This window comes from Oncorhynchus keta, chromosome 8 (assembly GCF_023373465.1).
Source record: "Oncorhynchus keta strain PuntledgeMale-10-30-2019 chromosome 8, Oket_V2, whole genome shotgun sequence".
Lineage (NCBI taxonomy): Eukaryota > Metazoa > Chordata > Actinopteri > Salmoniformes > Salmonidae > Oncorhynchus > Oncorhynchus keta.
In genome coordinates this window covers 13,064,532-13,082,578 of record NC_068428.1, presented here as the reverse complement: position 1 = coordinate 13,082,578, position 18,047 = coordinate 13,064,532, and the positions used below count along the sequence as shown (strand labels likewise).

The 18,047-nt window shown below is 43.6% G+C and overlaps 2 protein-coding genes across 2 annotated transcripts; one reads left to right on the top strand and one right to left on the bottom strand.

Moving 5' to 3' along the window:
• Positions 1-430: 430 nt before the first annotated feature.
• LOC118386804 (myristoylated alanine-rich C-kinase substrate-like) lies at positions 431-3,894 on the top strand. The gene is made up of 2 exons (XM_035774651.2): positions 431-812; positions 1,995-3,894. Exons 1-2 carry the CDS (start codon positions 717-719, stop codon positions 2,685-2,687), a joined length of 789 nt encoding a protein of 262 aa, XP_035630544.1. The 5' UTR covers positions 431-716; the 3' UTR covers positions 2,688-3,894.
• A 3,133-nt stretch (positions 3,895-7,027) lies between these two features.
• LOC118386803 (histone deacetylase 2) lies at positions 7,028-15,224 on the bottom strand. Its single transcript, XM_035774650.2, has 13 exons — positions 15,058-15,224; positions 14,249-14,361; positions 14,025-14,142; positions 13,795-13,869; positions 11,259-11,397; positions 10,953-11,094; positions 10,539-10,631; positions 9,862-9,970; positions 9,479-9,619; positions 8,649-8,757; positions 8,250-8,380; positions 7,908-8,051; positions 7,028-7,739 (listed from the first exon to the last, which is right to left on the bottom strand). The coding sequence occupies exons 1-13, from the start codon at positions 15,110-15,112 to the stop codon at positions 7,699-7,701; spliced, it is 1,410 nt and encodes a 469-aa protein (XP_035630543.1). The 5' UTR covers positions 15,113-15,224; the 3' UTR covers positions 7,028-7,698.
• Between the last annotated feature and the right edge of the window lie 2,823 nt (positions 15,225-18,047).

Genomic DNA, 18,047 nt, shown 5'->3' with positions numbered 1-18,047 from the left:
GTGATTAGAATGCCTTTCGAACCGCTGCGCACACCATCAATTCCAAAATTATTCTCTAGTCGAGTAATTTTTGTTTGGTAGTTTTGAAAGGAAAATTTGTCGCCACGACAATATATATTTTTTCAGATTTGTTACAATCTGAAAAAAACAAACATTGTTCACTCGTTTTTAAAGCCTTGCCCACTTTCTGTGTGAGGGCTCTGATTCGCTGGATCTGAGCGCGGATGCCGTCATCATTCGGGATGCCCATTCATCTGGGCCGCGTTCAGTAGAACGCAACGTTTTGGAACGTTCAGATAGAAATAGACAATATAGAACACACACATGCCTCTCCAACGTGTAAAATGAGTAACCACCAGCTCTATTCATGTCATTTCTATCTGCAACGTTCGAGAACGTTTGGCAACTGAATGTGGCCCTGTGCACTTGGGCGTTGGACTCCGCATCTTATTAGCAACACGGGAAATTTCTCCATTTTCCACCCTGTCTACAGCGACATAGCCACAAATCTGGGATTTTTTTATTACTTCTCTTCACTTGGCAGGTATTTTCTGCAATTTTCCAATTTTGTTCACTAAGACTGGACTTTGATTACTTGTCCAGTAAACGTTTCAAAGAGGAGCCTCCGCAAAGTGCTTGCATTTAAGAAAGAGTCTAGTAGTGGTCTTTGTTCATTTTTTTTTGGATCGGTTGAGTTTCTTTGTTGGAGCGAAAGCATGGGAGCGCAATTCTCCAAGACAGCTGCAAAAGGCGAAACCACGGTTGAAAAGCCAGGAGAGGCTGCCGCTTCACCAACCAAGACCAATGGACAGGTAATTGATTTTAAAAATATATTTGTATCCGAGTTAAAGGAAATATAGATATACGGTTGGTTTGCGCAAAGGTTCTCTGCTTGCGTTATTGTGTTGTGGGCACTTATGGAGACGTTCGCCAGGCTGATGGAGAAAACAACCACGATTGGAATACATTGATTGTACACTATTTCAACAAACAGTTGATCACTGATTTGAAATACAATTTCTAAAATTGTACAATTTATTACAGAAGCCCAAACTGATTTGGATAATTATTTGGTGACACATTTGGTAACAGTCGTTTTCATTGATTCATTTGATGTGTGGGGATTTCGGTTAATTGGATGAATACTTTGTTTGAAATTTCGGATTGTGAGACTGCGGAAATTGGTATCGAATTGTTGGACCTTGTGTAGCCATGTGTAGTTAAATGGATAAATCATTTTTGAATCAGAAATCTTAACTGAAACTGAGCACAAATCTAATAACTTGAGGCAATCGGTGGGTGAATGGGGAAGATGAACGACGCCAACAATGGCTTGCCACGGTCTAGCTAGCCAACACGCCTTTTGTTACAAGATGCTCGAATAGAGAGCAGGGATGGTTACTACCACACGGGAGCAGGGGAACCACATTTGATAATGCGCCCCTTCTGTAGTTGGTATTATAAGTGTTGGAATGGATGGCATTTATTAAAGTGATAAGGATGATGGTTTGAGGGTTCTGGTGCTGTTTGGTTTTGGGGGTATGCATCTGAAGGATGCTCTGCGTGATCTGGTGTATTAATGAGCATCTGCTGTTTAATGAGCAGATGCTTTGCTTTGGCGCTTCGGTATTGGAGCGACTGGCAGACACGCATCGCCCCCTAGCGAACCATCCGAAACCGTGTCTCCCTTCTCTCATTGCCGGAGGTGGCTCATTCTCGCACGTGATTACGGGAAAATAGTTTAAATTCTGCGTTTCTAAAACTAATTCTGTGTTGAATTTGTAACTCGCAAAGCAATTAGCCCGCCGACGCTCGTGCGTAAAGGCCCATTGATACTAAACATGTTTTTTAAAATTAAAGGGCTGTATGCGTTTGTCCCGATTTATTTCTTTGTGGTGTCTACTGCCCCTTGTGTCACTGAGTGACAATAGTCCATATCACACGTAATATTCCACGCTTGCTTTTTATGTGATGTTAATGGCCTCTGTCTTTAGGAAAATGGCCATGTGAAAGTGAACGGGGATGCCTCTCCTGCGGCTGCAGAGGCAGGCAAAGACGAGGTGCATGCCAATGGTAGTGCCACGGCTGAGGAGGCTCCAAAAGCGGAGGCTGCAACTGCAGAGGCTGCACCCTCAGCAGCAGTAGAAGGGGAAAAGGCAGAGAATGCAGAGGCTGTGTCTCCAGCAGCTGAGGGTGAGGCAGCTAAACCGGAGGAGGGTGCCACACCTTCAACCAGCAACGAGACCCCCAAAAAGAAGAAGAAGCGCTTCTCCTTCAAAAAGTCCTTCAAGCTTAGCGGTTTCTCCTTCAAAAAGACCAAAAAGGAGACAGGCGATGGGGCAGAGGGTGAGGAGGCCGCTGCATCCACCGATGAGGCCAAGGATGAGGCAGCCGAGGCCCCAGAGGCCACTGCCGAGGGGGAAGCCAAGACTGCGGAGGGAGAGGCCAAGCCTGCCGGTGCTGGGGAGGAAGCTAAGGAAGCAGCAAGCCCCACAGAGGCCAAGCCTGAGGAAACAGCAGCAGCACCCGCTGAGGAGGCCAAGGCAGCTGCCACCGAGGAGCCAAAAGCAGAGGAGAAGCCAGCGGAGCCTGCTGCGGAGGCACCCAAAACGGAGGAGGCTGTACCTGCAACAGAGGTCGCATCCAGTCCAGTGGCCCCCGCTGCCGCAGAGGCCACCGCTGAGTAAAGCTGGAAACGCAAAGAGCAAAACGGAAGAAATAAAAATTTTAAAAAGCCGAAAAAAGATAATCAAAAAACATTTCCCTGTTTGTATGTTGGAGTGGTGCCAGTTCTTGGCTTTGGAGAACTTGTCTACAACCAGGGGTATTTTAAAGCTTTTCTTTTTTGTTTTCCCTTCCCCCTCCACAAAACCCATCTTGGTCCATTGTTACTACCATTCCAACGGGCAGAGGTGGGTTGCTTAGAAACGTAATATTACAGAAAAAAATACATCCACACTCTGCCATATATTTTTTTGCATCTGTATTACATGTTTTTTTGTTGTTGCATTTTTATACAAAATGTACCTTGTCAAAATGTATGGACATGCCCATGGTATGGAGGAGGTGGGTATGTAAATGAGTTGAGATGTAAATGAAGGGAGTTTTGGGGTGGGCGGGGGGAGATTTGGAGGTGGCACCTTTGTGCCTGGGAATTGTGCCACAGACTATAATGTAAAGAGAGGTCTTAAAAACGAGAATGAAACAAACACCTATGTACCACAAGAGTACCATGCGGTTTATAACACTAAGTCATTTTTACTATGAGACGACAAAAAAAAACACAATTCCCAGAGCTAGGTTTAGGAAGTCATTAAAAAAAATTCATAGGAGCTTTTCACTAATCTCATTAGCTGTACCAGTCAGTGATTCAGTAGAAATACAAGTTGTATAGGCTTTATTGTTTATTGCTGGTTTTATGACCTTAATAAAGTGTAAGTATGTATAGGCGGGGTGTTTTTAACTATGATTATTGTACAAATGAAATCTTGATCTCAAGAAGCACATGAAGTTTGCAGCTCTTTCCACCCGCTCATTTTTGTAAGATAACAAAAACAAATTCATCCTGGATGACCTTTTCAGCAATTTTGAACTCAACCAAGCTGTGATAAGTGGAATGGTTACTGTTTATATACTGTGGTATGTTTTGATTACAGCAGACAATGCTTTTTTTCCCAGTGGTCTTTGACAAATTAAGGAATCTCTATCAGATGCGACATTTGTGTAGCATCTTGTCTCTTTTTCTTTTCTTTTGTAAATACCGGAGAAGCTTTGACCAATTTGACTTAGAGATGGAATGTAACTTTGCTTAAAAAAATGCTATTAAACTCCTGCTTAGTGTTCTAATTTTCTGTGAGCACACTAAAAGCAAAAATAAATGTGAATAAAATTTGAGCAGCATCTGTCTTTTCATTTAACCAATTTCTATTCCTTTAAGATGGACTCCAATAGGGGGAAACAGCGCCACTAGCCGCCCCACCGCCGTTGTTTTTGTTGCCAACCAGAGTGTTGCGCAGCATGGTCAAATAAATTGAGCTTTTGACCATTCACATCAGATCTTTTCACGTCGGTTCTTTTTCAGAGCTGATCAGATTGGTCAAAATAATTAGGCTGCCTGTTTTAAATGCAGCCATAGTGTGTTCAAACTAATTTATTGTTCAGACTAACTGCCGCCAACTTTTCAACCTTGCCGCAAAAACACCAAGAGGGTTTCACCTAGGATTTGAACTTGTGGCGTCACAGCTAGTGTCACTGGCCCTCAGTTATCTACAAAAGTCCAACATGGAATACTCAATGGTACGGACAAATCTGTCACCTTGCAAGTATTACACAACCAGGCCGAACTCATTCAAAACCTTTTTAAATTAATCATGGACCAGAATAGATTATTTTGTCACGAGGATCAGGGTTGGTTCATTGTACGTTCCATCGCTATTAGTTTAGTGCTATTCCCCGCCCCCAACATGACCACATGCAGCCTACATCACTGAATTCTCACTGACGTTAAATAAGTTGACATTTTGCGAATCATATTTTGAATGGTGTGCGATTGCAGCACAATAGTTACTCAGTAACTGGTACAATGCCAATGGAAATGATAAAATGTCAGTGAAGACCTTTTGTGCAGCTCAATGTTGTAAAAAGAGACCCTCAAGGCACAGACTCAGTACTTTGCAATATTAGACCTCAAAAGGTCTTCACCGACATGTTATAATTTCCATTGGCATTGTACCAGTTACTAACTATTGTGCTGCTATCCCATTCAAAATATATCAACGTAGCATTTTATGCATGCTACATTGTAATACACAAAATGGCAACAAATAGAAAGAAACATACTATAAATTGCAATTGTTCACCAGTAGACGAATAGGCCACAAAATAGGTGTATGTATGTTTCTCTGCTGACTGGGTTGCAGCTTCCACGTGTTTTGAATTTCACACGTGCTATTTTCCCGCTTGCATGTGTGTCATAGCTACTAGTAGGCTAAGTTGATGTGATGAAAATCTAGATATACTTCATCAGAAAGTCTATCTACACACCTTGATTAAAGATCTTCAGGGTTGTAATTAGCAATCACGACGGTTGAAATTACTAGGCCAAAATGGTAGGCAAATAAGCTATAACAACCAGCGCTGTGTGGCCACGCACGTCTCCAACTCAATCATCAAAGTTTGCTGACGACGCAACAGTGGTAGGCCTGATAAACGACAACGATGAGACAGCCAACCGTGCGGAGCCCTGGGGAGTGGTGCCAGGAAAATAACCCCTCCCTTAACGTCAACATAACGAAGGAGCTGATCGTGGTCTATATGAGACAGCAGAGAGAGCACGTCTCCATCCACATCGTTGGGGCCGCAGTGGAGAGGGTAAAAAAAAATATCTAGTTCCTTGGCGTGCACATCACTGACAACCTGAAATGGTCCCTTTACACTGGCAGCGTGATGAAGGCGCAACTGAAATTCGTCTGGGCCCCTAAGACCCTCAACAACTTATACAGATCCACCATTGAGAGCATCCTTTCGGGCTGTCCTTGCACCATGAGCAACCGCAGGGCTCTCCAGAGGGTGGTGCTACAGCCCAACGCATCACATTGCCCTCGAGGACATCTACAGCACCCGGTGTCATGGGAAGGCCAAGAAAATCATCAAGGACCCCCCAGCCACCGGAGGAGGCACTGTTCACCCCGCTACCATTTAGAAGGCGGAGACAGAAAAGGTTCATCAAAGCAGGGAAAGAGAGACTGAGTAACAGCTTCTATCTCCAGGCCATTAGACTATTAAACAGTCACCACAAGCCGACCGCCGCCCAGTACCTGACTGGAACCTTCGTCACTGTTCTAGCCAGCTACCACCTGGTAAGCTACCCTCCAACTTAGAGGCTGCTGCCATATGTACAGTCATTGAACACTGGTAACTTTAATATTGTATGTACATACATACTGTATGTATATACTGTTTTCCACAGGAGGTTGGTGGCACCTTAATTGGGGAGGACAGGCTCGTGGTAATGGCTGGAACAGAATGAGTGAAATAGTATCAAATACATCAAACACGTTTTCCATGTGTTTTATGCCATTCCATTTACTCCTTTCCAGACAATATGAGCCGTCCTCCCTCAGCAGCCTCCACTGCCTGTATTCTAGTCATGACTCATCCTATACAACTTATTTTCCAGGCTTTTTTCATTGCTAGATATTACTATACTGTTGGAGCTAGAAACATGAGCATTTCACTGCACCTGCAAATCTGTGTACACAACCAATACACTGATTCCTTGATGAAAATAACAGGCAGGGTTACATCGCCATCGTGTGGCTGCTATGCAATGTGCCAAAAAAAAAAAAAGTGAAATTTGTATCGATTTGGTTTTGGATTTAGCAAGAACTGACATGCCTGTTTACAAAGAATGCATGTGGATGTCATCTCTGGAGAAGACCGGTCTACCAGGCAAGTCTAAGGCATGGGGAATACAAACAGAGGTTACGTCCCAGACTCCCTCTGGCCACTGCTTGTATATGATGTACCTCTTTAAACAGTTTAATAGTGTAGTCTGATGTTTATAGTAGAGTCTGTATCCTGGTGTTCATTATGTACGTACTGTATGTGTAAATATCATACCTAGGATAGGATAAGTAATCCTTCTCACCCCCCCCCTAAAAGATTTAGATGCACTATAGTAAAGTGGCTGTTCCACTGGATGTCATAAGGTGAATGCACCAATTTGTAAGTCGCTCTGGATAAGAGCATCTGCTAAATGACTTAAATGTAATATCAAATTTATTGTCCATCTGTATATTATTGTTTGTGGCAGAACCATTCCTGTATATGCAAACAAAGGTGATTGGGATTCTGCAATGAACCCCATTGTATTGTAGATAATTTAAATGATCATGGTTGATTTAACATATTTAGCCCCAACTAATCTCTAACTACTATAATACATACATTCACACCACATAGGATTTTTTTTAAAGAAGCTTTTAATTGGCAAATGCAAAATATCTACAGGAACACCTACATACTCTTGTCTAAAAACACATACTTTAATTACAAGTAGTTCTCATTCAGAAGATAATGCATGTTGAAATATAAAAGCATTCAAAAAAGGTATCAAAGGAAAGTACAGCAAACCCAGGTTGGTCACAAATCCTAGAAATCCACTGCTACAGTCCACAAAAGGAAACTAAGTCTTCACAACGAACGTACAGCTACAGATCAATGAGAAATATAACGCTTCTGGTATGGAGTCAGGCGCTAAAGGTGTAGAATCAGCCACGGTTAGCCGTCCTGGCTGCCACACTCGGGTCTGTCCATGGAGAGATCACAGCACCGCCATGTGGCTGAATCAGGCACTGCTAGTCTGCTCAGTCTTCACACTGGAAAGTGTGCCGGTTTCCCCACCCCCAAAACATAACAGAAGTCAGTGTCTGAATACATTAGTGACTACTTCTAATTAAGCACAATTTCATATACATCTCAAACTATAAGTAGCTGGTCGTGACAAGTAATTATGAAGTCTTTATTGTGATAAAGGGGAGGATGAGAGATTACAATGGTCTGTACTCCCCCCACTGAGATTATTATAATTGTTTTGGATCTTGCAGCACTGCACAAATGAGGGCTGACAGGAATTCATGACCTCCTTTTAAAACTGTACAAACAGTGGCAGGGTGCCACAATTACGCTTCGCTGCCTTTATGTCAGTTCAGTGCTTGTTTCCTTCGATTTCTCCACCTCTGTACAGAAGACAGCACAAATTAACAAATTGTACAAGTTATCAATTCAATATTTCTAGGTTATTTTCTTCATCTAACTCATTCTAAAATGAAGGGAATTGCAAGTGTTCTTGAAAGTCCTTCACAAAAAAGGTTTGTAGTCAGGGTAACCAAGTTCTGAATACTCACCAACTTTCTCTTTGTCTCCCTCCTCAACTCGAGTCCGTTTTGTTCCTTTCTTGTGATTGGCTTCGTTCCTCCTTCCTCCCTCTCCCTCGTCCTCAGAGTCGGAGAACTCCTCGTCGCAGGCTATCCTCTTGTCTGAAGCACGGACTTAAACGAGACAGGAACTCAACATTCAGATGCTTCTGGAAATAGGATCCATGCTGCTGGCAATAGGGTCCAATATGGATTCCATAGTGGAAAATCCAGCCACTGATACATTGAGAATGGAACCCCCCCCCCGAGTGACATAACAGCAGTAGATAGACTGTACACAGCTATTGTTTTTTCAGATAAGGCGTGTCTTACTGGACATGCGTTTGTCGGGGTCCTCTGCATCCTCATCCACCGTATCGTCAGTGATGGCGTCTTCAGGGGCCGTCTGCATCTGCACTCCCGGGGCGTGAGGTAGCATCCGCAAGTTCTCAAACAGACGCTGCCTATGGGTTAATACACACAAAAGGCAATTGCTTTAGAGCAGTAACCAACATCAGTGCAGAAGCACACAAGAAGGCTCCAAGAAATTTGGATAATCATACGCGACAACGAGAACTCCCTACCACAATACCAATTTCTTAAAGTAATAATGCAGCTGCAACAACCTCCATGCACACACACACACACCCTTAATGACATGCAACTCCTTAGGAGTAGCTGAATACATCTGACATGCTATATTTGATGGTCCATGACAGACTCAGTCCTCACTTGATCTTATCCATGTACTCCAACGTGTTCTGGTTGGTCATGTTGGATGGGCTGATGTGCAACTTGAAGTCAGGCCCAAAGTACTCAAAGTAATCATTGTATGGCAGTTCTGAAAAAAAAAAAAAAATGAAAAAACATAAGAGAAAGGGCCATCACCAAGATGAACATGAAGGTTACGATGTACCTAAAATAGTTTCAGAAGGTCAACCCTTTCAGGTACATATTTTATACACCGATACAAGTCCCGCTACTTGAGAGCGGATATAATGGAAAGGGTAAGGGTTCTGTTAATGTCCCGAATTCCATGAAGAAAACAGCTGGCTCCTTTGACAGGCTGTGATAATGTCCGCTCACACACACACTTGGTGGCCCACTGACATTCTGCTTAGTCAGCTCCCTGTAGGCAGACGACTGTCAGGACCAGGACTATCCTTGTATGCGTCCCAAATGGCACCCTATTCCCTGTTTAACACACTACCCTTGACCAGATCCTTAACCCTACATAGTGCACTACTTTTGAACAGGGCCAAATTGGGAACTGGCCAAAAGTAGGTCACTATGTAGGGAATAGGGTGCAATTTGGGACAAAGCCCCCGTCTAGTGCTGTAGTGTTTTCTCTAGAGACCCAGCCAATATGTCAGCGGGGAAGAGAAGACATTGTATTAAGTAAACTACAAAAAGTAGACGAGCCTCTATGGCTTGATACTTTCACTGCATTATACAGGTCTAGGCAATCAACGCTGAAATGAGGAAAGCATCCTAAAAATATATATATTTTTTTTTACACGAAATAGGGCATTTTGAATAAGGAAAAAAAATGATCAACACACCGTCAGGGATCTCAGTATCCAGAGCCACGGCAGTCTCGTAGGTCCAGCAGCGGGCCACGTTGCGGATGGTGTAGCCTCCGCCACCCAGCATTAGTAGGGGAAGGTTGAACGACTTAATGTACTCAACACACTTAGCATGGCCTGACGGAAAAGCAGCATGAAGAGACAAAACACCACATAACTATAGGACCAACATGGAGGGCTTAGAACAGGCTAATACGCTTCTCTAAGAACAAAATTAGATCATCATTACTGTTTAATAAATGACAGTTTTTAGTCTATCTGTGCAACTCCCAATGCTGGCTCAATCATTACAGTTCAAATTAAGCTCTACAAGTTTCAAATGGACTCGCACATAAAAACATGTAAGACGACTAGCATACCGCGGATGGTAAGGTTGAAGCAGCCCAGTCGGTCTCCTGAGAGGGAGTCTGCTCCACATTGCAGAACCACTGCACTGGGCTGGTACATCTCCATTACCTTGGCCATCACCTGCCAAGACACAAAGCACTTTGTTTTCTTCCATCGTTTCCCGCTAATCAGGGAATAAATTTAAACCTGGGTCGCCAGGTGTATAAAATGTATTATCAGGTAGAACAGAAAACCATCAGAATCCGGACCTCGTAGGGTAAAAGCCAATTTATGCTTGACCCCAAAATTGTGGTTAACGGCTCCGTATGGAGGGTGTGAATTTTTTGCTGCGCCTCCAGAGGCTAAATTGAGCTCCATACCACATTGCCGTGCGCCTCAGATTTTGTAACAATGATTGGTTGACGATAAGTGGGGGCGGGAGGCCCTGTATAAATACAAACTCACTTCCTTGACAATAGTACTGCGAAACGCAAGTATGAATGCCCTGACTTCTGTAGAGGCCATTTCACTGTAAATGCTTAGACCAGAGCAATTAGTGCCTTGCTCAAGGACAGATCTCTCACCTGTTCAACTCTGGGATTCGAAACCAGCGACTTTTCGGTTACTGGCTCAACGCTCTTATCCACTAGGCTACCTGCAGCCCCACTAGTGTTCAGCACTGAACACTGCAATACCTGTGCTTACTTACAGGCTTGAAGATCAGCTCATACGACTCATCGTCAACGCCGTCCCTCAGGGGGAAGTTGACAGCGTAGTATTTGCCTTTTCCTGCACCAATATCCTACGAACAGAGTGGCAATTGAGGATTTTAAACACGTTTACACACTTGCTAATCCATAACTAAAATACTGCATCCATCATAAAGCGCTCTTCCCAAGCAAAATACTACAAATAATGGAAGTGAGATTATTTCGTAACTATAACTGTGGAAAGAAAGTCTCTACCCAGCTATCAATGGGCCACTCTGTCACAGAGCACCAGGATGTTCACATTGAGGTGTGACACATGGGGCTACATCCCAAATGGCATCCTAATCTATACATACTGCACTACTTCTGCTGGTCAAAAGTAGTGCCATTTGGGACGTAAGCCAAGTACTCACCCTGAGGTCTCCAGTCCCGGGGAAGTACTCTCCGTATTTGTGGAAGGACACAGTCATGACCCTGTCTGTGGTGTAGAAGGCTTCCTCTACACCATCCCCATGGTGGATGTCAATATCTACGTACAGTACCCTCTGATGGTACCTGGGAACGAAGAGGTGTGAAGAATTAAACCTGAGGCATGCATAGTAGAACACACGCTGATATATCAGGTCTACAAAAAACAACAAGAAAGTCACCATCACTAATGCATTTCATTGTAGCAGTCATACGGTTTAGCCGGTTTCCATCTGGGAACACAAACTCACTTGAGGAGCTCTAGAATGGCCAACACAATGTCATTGACGTAACAAAAGCCAGAGGCCTCAGACTTCTTAGCGTGGTGGAGTCCCCCGGCCCAGTTCACCGCAATGTCCGTCTGCTGCCTGTTGAGTTTCACCGATCCCGCTGTGCCAAGGGAGGAAAAACATTTTTGTTTACACTATTTTCACAAGCATGTGTTGTGATTTCTGAACCAATAGGGACTAGTTCTACTGTTTGCAGGTGAAAAACTGTAGCGAGAGAAGAAAAAGATTTGGGTTAGGGTTACCCTAACAGATACACTATACAGTACATCAACTCATTCCAGGGTTCTTTATTTTGACTATTTTCTATATTGTAGAATAATAGTGAAGACATCAAAACTATGAAATAACACATTCCAGCTCCAACCATATAGTAAAAAAAAAAGAGTGTTAAACAAATAAAAATATACATGTTATATTTGAGATTCTTCAAAGTAGCCACCCTTTGACATGATGAAAGCTTTGCACACTCTTGGCATTCTCTCAACCAGCTTCATGAGGTAGTCACCTGGAATACATTTCAATTAACAGGTGTGCCTTGTTAAAAGCTCATTTGTGGAATTTCTTTCCTTAATGTGTTTGAGCCAATCAGTTGTCTTGTGACAAAGTAGGGGCAGTATACAGAAGATAGCCCTATTTGGTAAAAGACCAAGCCCATATTTTGTCAAGAACAGCTCAAATAAGCAAAGAGAGATGACAGTTCATCATTACTCTAAGACATCAAGGTCAGTCAATCAGGAAAATTTCAAGAATTTTGAAAGTGCAGTCGCAAAAAACATCAAGCACAATGATGAAACTGGCTCTCATGAGGACCGCCACAGGAAAGGAAACCTCAGAGTTACCACTGCTGTAGTTTCCAGCTTTAGAAATAGCAGCCCAAATAAATGCTTCAGAGTTCAAGTAAGCAGACATGTCAACATCAACTGTTCAGAGGAGACTGCTTGAAATCAGGCCTTCATGGTCAAATTGCTGCACTACTAAAAGACACAAATAAGGAGACATTTGCTTGTGCCAAGAAACACGAGCAATGGACATTCGACCGGTGGAAATCTGTCCTTTGGTCTGATGAGTCCAAATTGGAGATTTTTGGTTCCAACCACCATGTCTTTGAGACGCAGGGTAGGTGAATGGATGATCTCCGCATGTGTGGTTCCCACCGTGAAGCATGGAGATGGTGTGATGGTGCTTTGCTGGTGACACCAGCATGGCTACCGCAGCATTCTGCAGCGAAACGCCATCCCATCTGGTTTGGACTTAGTGGGACTATCATTTGTTTTTCAACAGGACAATGACCCAAAACACGCCTCCAGGCTGTGCAACGGCTATTTGACCAAGACGGAGAGTGACGGAGTGCTGCATCAGATGACCTGGCCTCCACAATCACCTGACCTCAACCCAATTGAAAAGATTTGGGATGAGTTGGACCGCAGAGTGAAGGAAAAGCAGCCAACAAGTGCTCAGCATATGTGGGAACACCTTCAAGACTGTTGGAAAAGCAAACCAGGTGAAGGCACTTGAGAAAATGCCAAGAGTGTGCAAAGGCATCATCAAGGCAAAGGATGGCTACTTTGAAGAATCTAAAAAAACATATTTACATTAAACACTTTTTTGGTTACTACATGTGTTATTTCATTGTTTGTCTTTACTATTATTCTACAATGTAGAAAATAGTCATTAAAAAAAAAACTTGAATGAGGTGTCCAAACCTTTGACTGGTACTGTATTACACAAAAGTATGTGGACACCCCTTCAAATTAGTGGACTGCCATTTCAGCCACACCAGTTGCTGACAGGTGTATAAAATTGAGCACACAGCTATGCAATCGCCATAGACAAACAATGGCAGTAGTCTGTCCTCGGTTGCAACACTCACTCCCGAGTTCCAAACTGCCTCTGGAAGCACAAGAACTGTTCATCGGCTACATGAAATGGGTTTCCACGGCCGAGCAGCCGCACACAAGCCTAAGATCACCATGCACAATGCCAAGTGTCGGCTGGAGTGGTGTAAAGCTCGCCACCGTTGGACTCTGGAAGTGCAAATGTGTTCTCTGGAGTGATGAATCATGCTTCACCATCTGGCAGTCTGACGGACAAATCTGGGTTTAGCGGATGCCAAGACAACACTACCTGCCCAAATGCATAGTGCCAACTGTAAAGTTTGGTGGAGGAGGAATAATGGTCTGGGGCTGTTTTTCATGGTTGGAAGTATAGGCCCCTTAGTTCGAGTGAAGAAACATTGTATGCTGTAGCATTAAGATGTCATTCTAGAAAATGATGTGCTTCAACTTTGTGGCAACAGTTTGGGGATGGCCCTTTCCTGTTTCAGCATGACAAAATGACCCCATGCACAAAACTAGGTCCATACAAAAATGATTTGTCGAGATCGGTGTGGAAGAACTTGACTGGCCTGCAAAGAGCCCTGATCTCAACCCCATACAACACATGACCAAAAGTATGTATTCATGGGAATATATTTGTATGTATATATGCATACACTTACCAGTAGAGCCACCAGTAGACAACTGGCAGAACTCAAACAACCCATCAAATACAGGACAATCCTCACCAACATTAACTATGATAAAAACAAAAACACAAAATAGTGATTCAAGCAATCCATCAAGAAATATACATATATTTTTTTCCAATACTAGGTAAGTATGGGTAGTTTTCCCTGGTCCAGTCATACGGTTAGTAACAACTCCTGGCCCTAGTTATGGCTCGACTTACACCGCTGCATTTGCTTGCTGTACTCTGACATGTTGTCTGGTCGTATGGATTGGAGGAACTGGATGTAATCGTCACTGTGGTATTTGGTAATTTCCTCTGCAGTGGCTTTGTGTGGTCTCTGCAACAAAGAATAACAATTGCCTACTTCATGGCGAAAGAGAGAAAAAGCCATACCTACATATTAAGAATCAACCTTTTGACTTGAAATCTTGTTATAAACGTACATATATTTCCATTTTTCTGTACAGTCCATAGTTCAACAGTAGGTTGTGGGTCATTCGAATTCGGTGTGGTTTCATGGGATGCCCTTGGCCATAATAGTAATTGCCAATGTCACCTGTTAAAAAGAAGGAACAAAAGACCATAACTAAAAACATAGTCTACATTTGAGAAATGTTGATGTTTCACACAGCATTCCAGCATTAACCATAATGTACCTCTACTACCACATCATTCTAAACGTTACTACGACAATGCAGTCAGTTAGCTAGCAGTACTAGCGCATGAAGCAACGCTGATAATGCGCAATAGCCGCTAGTGTCGTCATCTTCATCAGTCGTCAACGCTATCACTGGTCCCTTGTTGGCGGTAGTAAATCAATTTAACTTTCTGCTTATATTTAAAATGTCATACAAACAAAATACCACAACAGCGTGTTTACTTGTTTAAAATAACATTAGTTGTAAAAGTAAACATTGCTGTGGCTGGCTAAACTCGCTAGCTACACACAATGTGCCCCGACAAGAGTGAAGCCGGCTAAACTAGCACTAGCTACAGTAGCTGGTTAACGTTCTCTAGCTTGTCTAGTTTACCGACATATCTAGATTCTAGAACACACTCTCGTAACTTATTTCATGATCATAACAGGGACATGAAACAAATCTTGTCGGGATCGCTAGCCAATTGTACCTAGCTATTCAGAGAATGAATGGATATTACATTGCACTGGCAGTCATCACGCACCCCAGCTAACGCGCTAGTTTGGCCTTGGAAACTAATTCTGAAAACTCTAAATGAACATGCATTTCTTTACCGTCATAGTAGTAGCAGACTTTCTTCTTGGTTCCACCTGCAACGGTGTAAGCCATGTTGAGTCGGATTTCTGTTTGAGATGCTTGCCGAAACTTAAGTACTATTTATGAACCTGGTGGCCGATAGAGACATTCACATTAAGGAATAGCCACAATAGAGGCGTTTGCGGTTTGCTTTCAAAATAAAAGTTATTAATTGAAAGTGATGCAAATGGCTACAAATAAAATAATTATGCCATTTGGACTAGATAATGCTAAACAAAGTTGGAATGTTGTTATTTAAATTGAAGAAAATACAATAATTAGAAGAAAACGAAAATCAGTTGACATTGCACTGTGTATGTATTAGACTTCAGAATTGTATTGAAACCACCGTAAAATGAGCCATATTAAGTTTACCAGTAAATCCACTATGTGAATTGTACACTCATATTACACTGTACAGCCTTACCTATGGATTATGGATCAATGAAATGGGGGTAACAGTATACTCAGTGACACACACAGAACACAACTGTGAAGAGTTTTCACAAATATTAGTGTCGTAGCTTTTATTGCGGGACTTTGACTGTGGGAAATCACCTCCCCAGTCAGCCTATTGTGTATATTGACATTCATATTGCACTGTTCAGGAACTCTGAAATCACTGACCCATTGGGCAAATTAAAAATAGGGGATTCAGAACATATGTTTTTGCTTCTCCACTTTTTTTTTTTTACCAGCAAATGATCATAATCCAAGTTTCAGTATTGTTTAGCTAGTCTGTATAAAAAAGAGATATGAACATTTTATAGGCTAAATTGTAAAATTGCGTGTGATATGATTGCATTTTGGAACCCCCCTCTGACTTAAGTCCTTTTTGGGGGTATCTGTACTTTACTTTATCATTTATATTTTTTTTACAACTTTTACTTCATTACATGGGGCGGCAGCGTAGCCTAGTGGTTAGAGTGTTGGACTAGTAACCGGAAGGTTGTGAGTTCAAACCCCCGAGCTGACAAGGTACAAATCTGTCGTTCTGCCCCTGAACAGGCAGTTAACCCACTGTTCCCAGGCCGTCATTGAAAATTAGAATATGTTCTTAACTGACTTGCCTGGCTAAATAAAGGTAAAATTAAAATTCCTAAAGAACATAATGTAGTTTTTACTCCAAATATTTTTCTTGACACCCGTATGTACTCGTTACATTTCTAATGGGAGTGGGGGGGTCGAGGTGAGGAGGAAGGAGGCTTATTTAAGATACTGTTTAAAGAGGTAGGGTTTTAGATGCTTTCGCAAGATGGACAGGGACTCCATTGGGGTGCCAGGACAGAGAAGAGCTTGGACTGGGCTGAGGGCCAAGAGGGGCCATGAGACCAGGAGGGCCAAGAGACCAGAGGTGGCAGAACAGAGTGCTCATGTTTATTTATTTAATCTTTATTTAACTAGGAAAGTCAGTTAAGAACAAATTCTTATTTGAAATGACGGCCTACCCCGGCCAAACCCAAACCCGGACGACACTGGGCCAATTATACGCTGCCCTATGGGACTCGCAATCACAGCCGGTTGTTATACAGCCTGAAATCTAACCAGGGTCTGTAGTAACACCTCTATCACTGAGATGCAGTGCCTTAGACCGCTGCGCCACTTGGGAGCCCATGGTTGCGGTGTAGGGTTTGAGCATAGCCTGAAGGTAGGAAGGGGCAGTTCCTCTTGCTGTTCCATAGGTAAGCACCATGGTCTTGTGGTGGATGCGAGCTTTGACTGGAAGCCAGTGGAGTGTGCTGTGGAGCTGGGTGACGGTTGAAAACCAGGTGGGCTGCAGCGTTCTGGATAAGTTGCAGGTGTTTGATGGTATAAGCGGGGAGCCCAGCCAACAGCCAGTTGCAGCAGTCCAGACCGAAGAGGACAAGTGCCTAGATCAGGACCTGTGCCACTTCCTGTGTGAGGTAGGGATGTTATAGAGCATGAACCTGCAGGAGCGAGCCATTGCTTCGATATTTGCAGAATACGAAAGGGTGTTGTCCAGGGTCACGCCAAGGTTCTTTGCACTCTGGTAGGGCGACACTGTGGAGTTGTCAACCGTGATGGAGAGGTCTTTTAGTAGGCAGGCCGTTTCTGTGAGGAAGAGCAGCTCTGTCTTGTCGAGGTTGAGCATGAGGTGGTGGAGTGACATCCAAGTTGAGACATCTGCTAGGGAACGTTCACGTAGGCTGATCTCCAACTGTTGTCTGTATTGTGGTGCTGCTGGGCATTACATAGCCACCTGCCCAGTAAAGAGACCTGACTCATTTTTACCACCGCTTCATCCGGGGCTACAGCACCCTGGAGGCTCCCCTCGCTAAACTCACTTCTCCCAAGGTACTGTTCACATGGTCCCCAGCTGTTGACAGGGCTTCTGTGGACCGTCCCGTCAGTTTGTGGTTGAGGTCAATGCTTCTGATGTTTGAGTAGGGGGCCATTCTGTCCCAGCGATCTGCCCAGGACCAAAAGCTCCATCCCTGTGCCTTCTTGTCCCATCGTCTCAACTCCGCTGAGAGAAACTACGACATAGGTATCAGGGAAGTTCTGGAAGTCAAGATGGCGCTGGAGGAGTGGAGGCACTGGCTGTAAGGAATGGAACATACATTTTTGGTTTGGACCGACCATAAGAATTTGGAATGTCTCCGCACAGCCAAGCGCCTTAACTCTAAGCAGGCCTGTTGGGCTCTGTTATTCACCAGGTTCAACTTCACCATCTCCTACCGCCCAGGGTCTAAGAATGTGAAGCCAGATGCTCTCTCTCGCATATACAGTTCTGCTGCCACACCTTCTGACTCTGAGACCATCCTGCACCCGTCGAACCCTGGCCTTCCTCCGACAACGCTTCTGGTGGTCAACTATGGTTCCTGACGTCTCTGCCTTCGTCAACGCATGCACAGTATGTGCACAGAATAAGACTCTGTGGCAAGCTCCGTCGGGCCTCCTTCAGCCACTGCACCTGGGCCCATATTTCCCTGGATTGCAAACTTTC

Bases quoted from the DNA above. Each gene is read 5' to 3' on its own strand.
- LOC118386804 (XM_035774651.2), top strand. From the start codon at position 717: ATGGGAGCGCAATTCTCCAAGACAGCTGCAAAAGGCGAAACCACGGTT. The intron at 813-1,994 runs GTAATTGATTTT...CTCTGTCTTTAG, and splicing joins CAACCAAGACCAATGGACAG to GAAAATGGCCATGTGAAAGT.
- LOC118386803 (XM_035774650.2), bottom strand. From the start codon at position 15,112: ATGGCTTACACCGTTGCAGGTGGAACCAAGAAGAAAGTCTGCTACTAC. The intron at 9,971-10,538 runs GTAAGTAAGCAC...GTGTCTTGGCAG, and splicing joins ATGAGCTGATCTTCAAGCCT to GTGATGGCCAAGGTAATGGA. The intron at 9,620-9,861 runs GTATGCTAGTCG...CTTTTCCGTCAG, and splicing joins CTTCAACCTTACCATCCGCG to GCCATGCTAAGTGTGTTGAG.